Below are 8,952 nucleotides of genomic sequence, written 5' to 3' on the forward strand. Positions count from 1 at the left end.
ATATCATGTAGTATGATAAAACACTTTTATATATTGTATCTAATAATGACTAGTAATAATTATAAGTCTCGAATAGGAAGTGAAAAATATGAGCCGCATCATAATGAAAAATCTCAATTTTATATAGAGATGAGTTAGAACTCTATCTGTTTTACCACTAAGAACAAGAAATAAAGTAGTACCTAATGAAGGAATATTTGATATATTTTGCTCAGGCATATCCAAACTTTAGACGAGCTGAGCTTGAGTCATTAGCGGATTTGTACAACATACCGTTGGATTTACAACATCACGATGAGACATCTCCATTTCTTATAGTCAAGTTAGAAAACGATGAACAAGCTCGTAACATTATGCAAAGATCGGTTTTAAGTAAGGGAATTTATGAATTATGGGGCCACGGAAAGAGTGTAGAAGAATTACATGCTGATATAAAAGCTAGAAGTACAGACAAATTTGAAATATTTAAAGAAAGATCATTCCGATTTAATTTCATAGGTTATAAAGGTAGTAGAAGTAATAGACAAAGAGTAAAATTAATAGAATCCTTTTCATATATGGCATTCACAGGTCGAGTTAGTATGGATAATCCTCAAGAAATTTATACTGTGTTAGAAGAATACGAAGTCACAGGTATGGCAAAGGCAACTACTCCAATTAACTTATGGTTAGGAAGACAAATCCAATTAAGTGCAAGATCAGAAAACATATTGGATAAATATGACTTAAGAACAAGAAAGTATATTGGGACTACTTCATTTGATGCAGAATTATCATTAGTATCTTGTAACATAGCACAAGTTGCACCTGGAAAGATTACTTATGATCCATTTACTGGTACAGGATCCTTTTTGGTCGCGGCTGCCAATTATGGTGGATTACCAATAGGTTCTGACATTGACGTAAGAATGCTTAAAGGTAAGGGGGATGATTGCAATATACAGTCCAACTTCAAACAATACAATACTTCATTATATTTCCTAGACACTATGACAATGGATTTTACCAATAATGCTTTGAGAACAGATTTTGTCATAGACACTATCGTTTGTGATCCACCTTATGGAGTGAGAGAAGGCTTAAGGGTATGTGGGGCTAAGAATCCTGAAAAGGCAGCTGGAAGAGAGAATGTAGTTATTGATGGAGAAAAGGCTCATCTTAGAAGAGACTTTATCCCTCCTAAAAAGCCCTACGAGTTATCAAATTTGCTTGATGATCTCTTAACTTTTGCTGCCAACAGATTACCTGTCCATGGTAGACTAGCATTCTGGATGCCCACCGCCAATGATGACTTTGAAATAAATCAAATTCCTCAACATGAAAATTTGGAATTACTTTACAACTTAGAACAAGAATTTAATAAATGGTCTAGAAGGTTGCTTGTATATGTCAAGCGTGATGACAAATATAAAGGGGAAACTACTAATGGTTTGAAGAGTCAAAATATTAAGAATTTTAGAGATAGATATTTCAACGGTTTCAATGAAAAGAGCAGATGAATACGGCCCAAATTGTCCCGGTCTTGTATATATAATTTAGGCATACTTTAGTTTATAGTCCCAATTCAATAAATGCTCTTAATTGCTGTGGGGTTATAAAATTATTCGCATATGGGTCTTAAAGTTGAGTTGTATTTCTAATTCATTGATACGCCCTAGAATATTATGCACTTACAGTTCTAGTCGCTGCGATAATTTTGCAGCCGAGCAACACAAGATATGCGCATAGTGGGAATTTTTCTCCTGGATCCAATACTAAGATCAATATATTTTAATACTACCTACAGCTTACAGTCTCCTATAATTGACCAATTTAGTGGGTCCATTGTTAGAAAGATACGTTGCAGGGCTTTAAAGTTTTAGAATGGCCTGTTTAATTGCTGGAGATATCAATTGGGTGGTATTGATCCGATATCCCCTATTCTCATATACTATGCCATTAAGTATTGTCCAACAAAATAAGGTAAAATCGGAATTTTAATTCCTAGGGTGGTTAAGAATTTTTGTTGCCAGATTATCCTTATTGGCAAATATTATATAAAGGTAGAAAGTTTTGCTTGTGAAATTTATTTAATAATAGTTCTATAATTTAATTCAAAAATACATATTATAAAATGGTTCCTCCAACTATGATCCAAACTGCTCCTGTAAGTACTTCTTTCTCACCAATTGTTACTAAAGATGTTCAAATTAAATTGAAATCTGATGCCAAAAATGGTGATGTTAAGTTTGCTGACTGGGATAATTTCAAGTTTGCTCCAATAAGAGAATCAACTGTTTCTAGAGCTATGACTAAACGTTATTTTGCTGACTTAGACAAATATACTGAATCAGATGTTGTTATTGTTGGTGCCGGTTCTGCAGGTTTATCAGCTGCTTATATCTTAGGTAAAAATAGACCAGACTTGAAGATTGCTATCATTGAAGCTTCAGTTAGTCCAGGAGGTGGATGTTGGTTAGGTGGTCAATTATTTTCCGCTATGGTATTAAGAAAGCCAGCTGATGTTTTCTTAAATGAAATAGGAATTGAATACGATGATGAAGGTGATTATGTTGTTGTTAAACATGCTGCTTTATTCATGTCAACCTTACTTTCCAAAGTTTTGCAATTTCCAAATATTAAATTATTCAATGCTACTGCAGTTGAAGATTTGATTACTCGTCGTGATGAATCCACTGGTGAATTGAGAATTGCCGGTGTTGTCACTAATTGGACTTTGGTTGCTTTAAACCATGATACTCAATCATGTATGGATCCTAACACTATCAATTGTAATGTTGTTTTATCAACTACTGGTCATGATGGTCCTTTCGGTGCTTTCTCTGCTAAAAGATTAGAGAAGTTGGGTAAAGCTCCAAAAGATATTACTCAAGGTTTCAAGCCTCAAGCCGAACAGCAACAACAACCATCTGCCGCCAGTGCCGATGGATTCCAATTAGGTGGTATGAGAGGTTTAGATATGAACAAAGCTGAAGATGCTATTGTTAAAGGTACTAGAGAAGTTGTTCCTGGTTTAGTTATTGCTGGTATGGAATTATCAGAAGTTGATGGTAGTAACAGAATGGGACCAACTTTTGGTGCCATGGCTTTATCAGGAGTTAAGGCAGCCGAAGCAGTCCTTAATGCCTTTGAAGTCAGAAAGAAGCAAAATGAAAATGGTTATTAGGTACTTGTATAACACCACCTCTTTATATAGTTAGAGTTTATCAAAATAAATTTGCAATATAACGACATTTGAAGATGTCTCATAGTGGAGGAAAGCGCGACATGCTGAAATTTTGACCGAAATTAAATTGAGTTGATCTTTGGAAACACCACAGAAATTCACCAGTCTTAACTACTACAGCAGCCATGGCAGACATATTGAAGTAAGTAAACTCATACATAGTATGCCAATTCTTCAGACATTTTTACTAACATTTTTGCTTGCAATTTTATAGGCCTAAAAACACAAATCCACGAGGAATTCCCGAAGCACCATTCATAGATAAAGTCGAAAATGTCATAAAGAATCCCGACAAGGACTTTGAATCGGTTATGCAAATGTTTCAAGAAAGATTACAACAGTACAAGTATATGGAATTATCCAAGCAACAACAATTGAAAGATTTGAACATAAAAATACCAGACATTGAAAAGAACTTAGATATCATAAACTATATCAAAGAAAAGAAGGAAGAAGAAGAAGAAGACGATGAAGATGAAGATGAAGAAGGAGACGGTAAAGTTATAGAGACTAATTATGAATTGAACGATACATTATATACAAAGGCCAGCATAGATGTTGAGAACTTGAATTCTGTATATTTATGGTTGGGAGCTGAAGTGATGTTAGAATATCCTTTAGATGAAGCAGTTGAATTATTAAATGAGAGATTGGTTAAGAACAATGAGCAATTAACAATTATAAAGGAAGACTTGGAATTCTTAAAGGAAAACATCACTACTATGGAGGTTAACACTGCCAGATTATACAATTGGGATGTTGAGAGAAGAAAGAAACTTAGACCTACATCATAAATTTACCTAAACTAATGATTCTGTACATAAGTATTTAATATATTAATTTTGAGTTCATGACCTGAAAGTATCTAGGAATTGACTACCTAAAGGTCTGACCGGTGTTTCCGCTCTTATTTCATGAGCTTCGTTTCTATTTTCATCCAATACCTCTTCTGCATCATCAATTTGTTCTGTTGAATTTGGTGATAATGTATCATTCTCTAATGGCAAATTCTCGTTAGATCCAAGGGATATGTAGCCATTATTTCCAAATCTCCTGTAGATGGAATCAATGATATGATTAATTGATTTATTAGGACTTATAAAGAATCGGAATATGATATTAGATAATAACCAATTCTTACTTCCAGGTAGCAATTCATATATATATATTTTACCTATGAATAAACCAACTAAACAAGGAATTATGGATCTAGTTCCATTATTTAATATGAGTAATGTGTAGATAATATGAATTGGGAAATGATTTGTTAAAGTCAACTCCTTGCTTGAAGTGGTTGACTCAGATGACGGAGTAACTACATCATCATTAGTAGTGTTATCACTTTCTGGTGTTGGATTTGATAACAAGACTTTGAAATGGTAAGAAACAGGAACGTATGTTCCATAACATATATATAATGATGATAGTATACCCAATGGACCTGGTATAATTTCATTAAATATGAGTGATTGATATTGATCGTCCTTTGGAGGAATATTAAATATGATTGATTTTACTATATATACAATATAATACAAACTTAATTGACCCAAACTCATAAAGATGAAACAAAATGCAGCATTATATAATGCAAATAACGTTATTATTGAAAAGTATTTCCTGGATCCATAGAATCTCTCCAAATTTTTGAAATGAAACCAAAGTAAAATCACTAATAGATAATCTGATTCATTAATAACTGAGATTTGATATGTAAGGATTCTCCAATATTGTAAATATTCAATTACATAAGGATCTATGGCTAATTTTATATATGGTTTTAATTGTAGTATTGATAATGTTAATGCCAATATAGTTGTTATTATACAGATTGCCTTTGTTACAGGAGTATTGGTAAACCCTCTGATCGGAGATATCTGTCCCATAACTGTTTCACTAGTTAATAAGTTTGTTATATATAAATCAAGCCTATATAATTAACTTTATTCCTACCTATTAGTACTGATGGCAACTCTTATAACTCCACACTGTTACCTGTTATCGGATTATAGTTACAATTACACTAAAAAAATCTGGCACGTGTACAGTCATGTGCAATTGTTCACGAGAAAACACATTTAGGGCTCTATCCCGCACTCTGAAAGAGTTTCTCGTGATCTCCACAACTCTCTAAAACTTTTTCCTCACTACGCAATTTTCCCTTTTGGGCACTCGGCTCAGAAGAGCTAACAAAAATTTTTTCAAAGTGAAATATCTACAAATTTAGTTTTAAGAGCTTTTCATTTAGTTCGTTTCTTTTCTTACTAGTTCAGATTCAAATCAAGTCAAGATGGGTAAAGATCACACTACCAAGCAACACGCTAGATCTGGTCACAGAGAAGCTCCAAAGTCAGACAACGTCTACTTGAAATTATTAGTTAAGTTATACTCCTTCTTAGCTCGTATGTAATAATTCCCACCCAGAAAATGTCCCAAGAAGATGTCATAGTTATTCATTAGAATATTTCAACATTGAGTGAATCATCGTAATAATAATATAATACTACTACCTCCATAATGTGGTCAGTCAATACTGGATTTAGGTTCTTGAGTAAAATGTTTGAGGTTAGTAATTGGATAGAGAAACTTGTCGAGTAGAATAAACCTTCTAGTAACACTTGAATTTCGTTTTAATATAGACTCCTTACCAGTTGGTAGAAAGATCAACGAAAAGCTTAAGGATTGTCTGAAGTTCAAGAGGCATTGGCATAATGTCTAGGTGAAAAATTGTTTTCTTACTCGATGACTGGACTCTGTCTACTAATTGATAATATTTATTCTCAGAACTCATGAACATTCCTTTCTTGAAGTCGGTGATTCGACATTCAAAAGCAAGGGTTCTATTTGTAAATCTCAGTTATTTCTGCGAGTGCTTCACCTTTTAATTCATTTGTATATTAATTTATATTGGATGATTAAATAACTGGTGTTTAACGTGCGTCTTCTGAGCAGAAATGTATTCGAAACCATTTTTGATACTAACCAATTTATTTATAGGTCGTACTGATGCTCCATTCAACAAGGTTATCTTAAAATCTTTATTCTTATCTAAGATTAACAGACCACCTGTTTCTGTCTCTAGAATTGCTAGAGCCTTAAACCAAAAGGGTGCTGCTGATAAGACCATTGTTGTTGTTGGTACCGTTACTGATGACAACAGATTATTAGAATTCCCAAAGGCCACTGTTGCCGCTTTAAGATTCACTGCTGGTGCTAAAGCCACCATCTTAAAGGCTGGTGGTGAAGTCATCACTTTAGATCAATTAGCCTTAAGAGCTCCAAAGGGTCAAAACACTTTAATCGTCAGAGGTCCAAGAAACGCCAGAGAAGCCGTCAGACACTTTGGTTTCGGTCCTCACAAGAACAAGGCTCCAAGAATCTTATCTAAGGGTAGAAAATTCGAAAGAGCTAGAGGTAGAAGAAGATCAAGAGGTTTCAAGGTCTAAGTTAGATAATTATAATTATAATTATTATTACAACTTTTACTTTGTCTCCCTCATTGTTTATTTCATTCATAGTTTATACGATCTCTTTAATTTGTATCTAATGTATAATATATAATATAGGTTAAAAAGACGGTTTCCCTATCAATTAGTTAGTACTATAGTTTGATATTTGTAGCAATAAAAAATGTAAAATGATTCATAGTCATCATTTATATTGTTGGGTACTGCACACAGTCTCCCAAGCCAAGTCATTATTCCTTATCTAACATACTGATTAGTTGCTCCACATTTAGTAAGTTATGATTAACTAATTAGATGGAGTTAGTTATATCATTAAGTATTAGTTAAGTAGTGTGGGTAGTAATACTTTAGTAAGTTGTAATATACCATGGAGTTTGAAGGGCTATTCCCAACATCCAGATGTCGAATTACCGAATTCGGACATACTGTGGAGATGCTGTTAGCAGACTTTCCTATTGAGATCCTTCAATTAATTATTGGTTGGTTAACTCAGGGGAATGTTGATATATATAATAAAGAAGGTGTAGTATATAGGGATGGATTATATCCCCTATTTGTTTATAATTTAAATCAGATTCGTTGTGTAGGTCACTATCAAGATTTAATATCCTTATCATCAACTTGCACAAAATTTAGAAGGTTATTAGGACCATTTATATTTAAAAATTTTAGTTTAATTAGATTAAATAATGTTGATGTAATATTAGGAAGTCATTGGGGTCAAAGTGAACTCTTTTCTGATAAGAAGAAGTATAATCGGGAATTTATGAAAGAATTATTAGCTATCAATAGCGAAAATTGCTTAATATCAGATTTAGCAAGAACAAGTTTTAAACAAGGGATAATCGGAGATCTGAGCCAACAAAGTAGATATAACCGAGAATTTAGTATCAATAACTTTATAACTTATCTTGAAGTTGATTCTACGATGCTTGTGGGATCTAATTTACTGCAATTTCATAATCTAACTTCATTGAAGATACTTGATACGGCATACTTTGACTTTTATACATATACACTTCCTCCACTTGAAAATTTAACTGAATTATCTATACGAGGTGATATCTTAAGTACATTACAATACATTCCTCCCTCATTGAAGCGATTGGATGTGATGTTGGTGTTATTACAGAAAGAATGTTTAGATGCAATTGAGACATTACACGATACTTTCGAAACCAAATTACTTAATTTGGTCGAGTTGAATATGTTTTTCGATACAAGGGAAGCATTAAATTATGATGAGATTCTAAACTTATTGGAAATAGTGGCAGATAATTGCTTGAAATTAGAGAATATAAACTTTAGGAAACTTAGAAGAAACGTTAATATTGATTCAGAATTCTCAAATCTGATATATAATAGTTTGAATTTTTATAAGATTGTAAAGAAATTTGAAAATATCCGACATATTGGTATTGATGTGAAGATTTTAAATACTATAATGGATGATACATTATTTGTTGATCGATTAAAATTAACAAATAGGGCCAACTTACCATTAGCAAATATGGGACTTCAAAGGAGTATGACGGTGTTTGATTATTCTACCACAAGTCCGATATTGACTACCAATGCCATTAAATTATTAAGTGATATTATACGATGTATTGGTATTACTGAATTTAATTTTCAATTTAATGAGTCTCATAATCGAAGTAGAGATAATGCCATTAATTTAGTACTTAGTGTTGTATCATTTCAAACACAAATTTATTCCAAGCAACTTGAGAAAGTGTCTATCATGCCTTGCTGGTCATTAACTGATGGACATCTTAAAAGAAGTTTTTATAGAGATTGTATTATTAAGAATAATGAACTTCCTAATAAAGTATGGCAACAATCATTAGCATCAGCATTAATTGGAGATAAGATATCATGTACCAACTCATCTAAATTTAAAGATAAAGAAATATTTGATGTTATTTATTTGGAGCATATTCTTGATGGATATTTAGGGTTTCCACCTTCTCCTGTAATATTTCAAGCTAAATTGCAACCATGTGAAGATAATGAGGAAAATAATCTAAATCAAAATCAATATAGCACTAGTCGAAGTTTCTGGAGTGTCGAAACATCTTTATCGGAAATGGAGCATTATTCAGCAGTAGTTAAGAGGCCACCAACACCACCCTATAATTGATTAATAAGAGGTATAAAGAGGTATAAAGAGGTATAATAGAGTAATGTATGTAAGTATAATATATAATATATATTAAGTGCATTATAATATATTTTGCAACCAAAAAAAGACACACG

General features: G+C 32.7%; 6 protein-coding genes across 6 annotated transcripts; 5 read left to right on the forward strand and 1 right to left on the reverse strand. All coding sequences in view use genetic code 12, as the record gives it.

Moving 5' to 3' along the window:
- The first annotated feature begins 78 nt into the window (after positions 1-78).
- On the forward strand, positions 79-1,806 carry RJT21DRAFT_31670 (tRNA (guanine-N2-)-methyltransferase). Its single transcript, XM_064884138.1, has one exon. The coding sequence runs from the start codon at positions 186-188 to the stop codon at positions 1,497-1,499; it is 1,314 nt and encodes a 437-aa protein (XP_064738367.1). The 5' UTR covers positions 79-185; the 3' UTR covers positions 1,500-1,806.
- Positions 1,807-3,185, forward strand: THI4 (thiamine thiazole synthase). The gene has a single exon (XM_064884136.1). The coding sequence runs from the start codon at positions 2,114-2,116 to the stop codon at positions 3,164-3,166; it is 1,053 nt and encodes a 350-aa protein (XP_064738368.1). The 5' UTR covers positions 1,807-2,113; the 3' UTR covers positions 3,167-3,185.
- Positions 3,186-3,351: 166 nt separating this feature from the next.
- RJT21DRAFT_1070 (tubulin-binding prefolding complex subunit) lies at positions 3,352-4,020 on the forward strand (the record flags this gene model as incomplete). The annotated part of the gene is made up of 2 exons (XM_064879844.1): positions 3,352-3,368; positions 3,441-4,020. The coding sequence occupies 2 exons, from the start codon at positions 3,352-3,354 to the stop codon at positions 4,018-4,020; spliced, it is 597 nt and encodes a 198-aa protein (XP_064738369.1).
- Positions 4,021-4,047: 27 nt separating this feature from the next.
- RJT21DRAFT_31705 (uncharacterized protein) lies at positions 4,048-5,242 on the reverse strand. Its single transcript, XM_064884140.1, has one exon. The coding sequence runs from the start codon at positions 5,110-5,112 to the stop codon at positions 4,075-4,077; it is 1,038 nt and encodes a 345-aa protein (XP_064738370.1). The 5' UTR covers positions 5,113-5,242; the 3' UTR covers positions 4,048-4,074.
- A 274-nt stretch (positions 5,243-5,516) lies between these two features.
- On the forward strand, positions 5,517-6,672 carry RPL18 (60S ribosomal protein eL18; the record flags this gene model as incomplete). The annotated part of the gene is made up of 2 exons (XM_064885434.1): positions 5,517-5,628; positions 6,224-6,672. 2 exons carry the CDS (start codon positions 5,517-5,519, stop codon positions 6,670-6,672), a joined length of 561 nt encoding a protein of 186 aa, XP_064738371.1.
- Positions 6,673-6,768: 96 nt separating this feature from the next.
- Positions 6,769-8,942, forward strand: RJT21DRAFT_31723 (uncharacterized protein). Its single transcript, XM_064884141.1, has one exon. It carries the CDS (start codon positions 7,061-7,063, stop codon positions 8,834-8,836), a length of 1,776 nt encoding a protein of 591 aa, XP_064738372.1. The 5' UTR covers positions 6,769-7,060; the 3' UTR covers positions 8,837-8,942.
- Positions 8,943-8,952: the final 10 nt, after the last annotated feature.

This window comes from Scheffersomyces amazonensis, assembly GCF_036850825.1.
Source record: "Scheffersomyces amazonensis strain UFMG-HMD-26.3 chromosome Unknown RJT21scaffold_3, whole genome shotgun sequence".
NCBI classification, from domain to species: Eukaryota; Fungi; Ascomycota; class Pichiomycetes; order Serinales; family Debaryomycetaceae; genus Scheffersomyces; species Scheffersomyces amazonensis.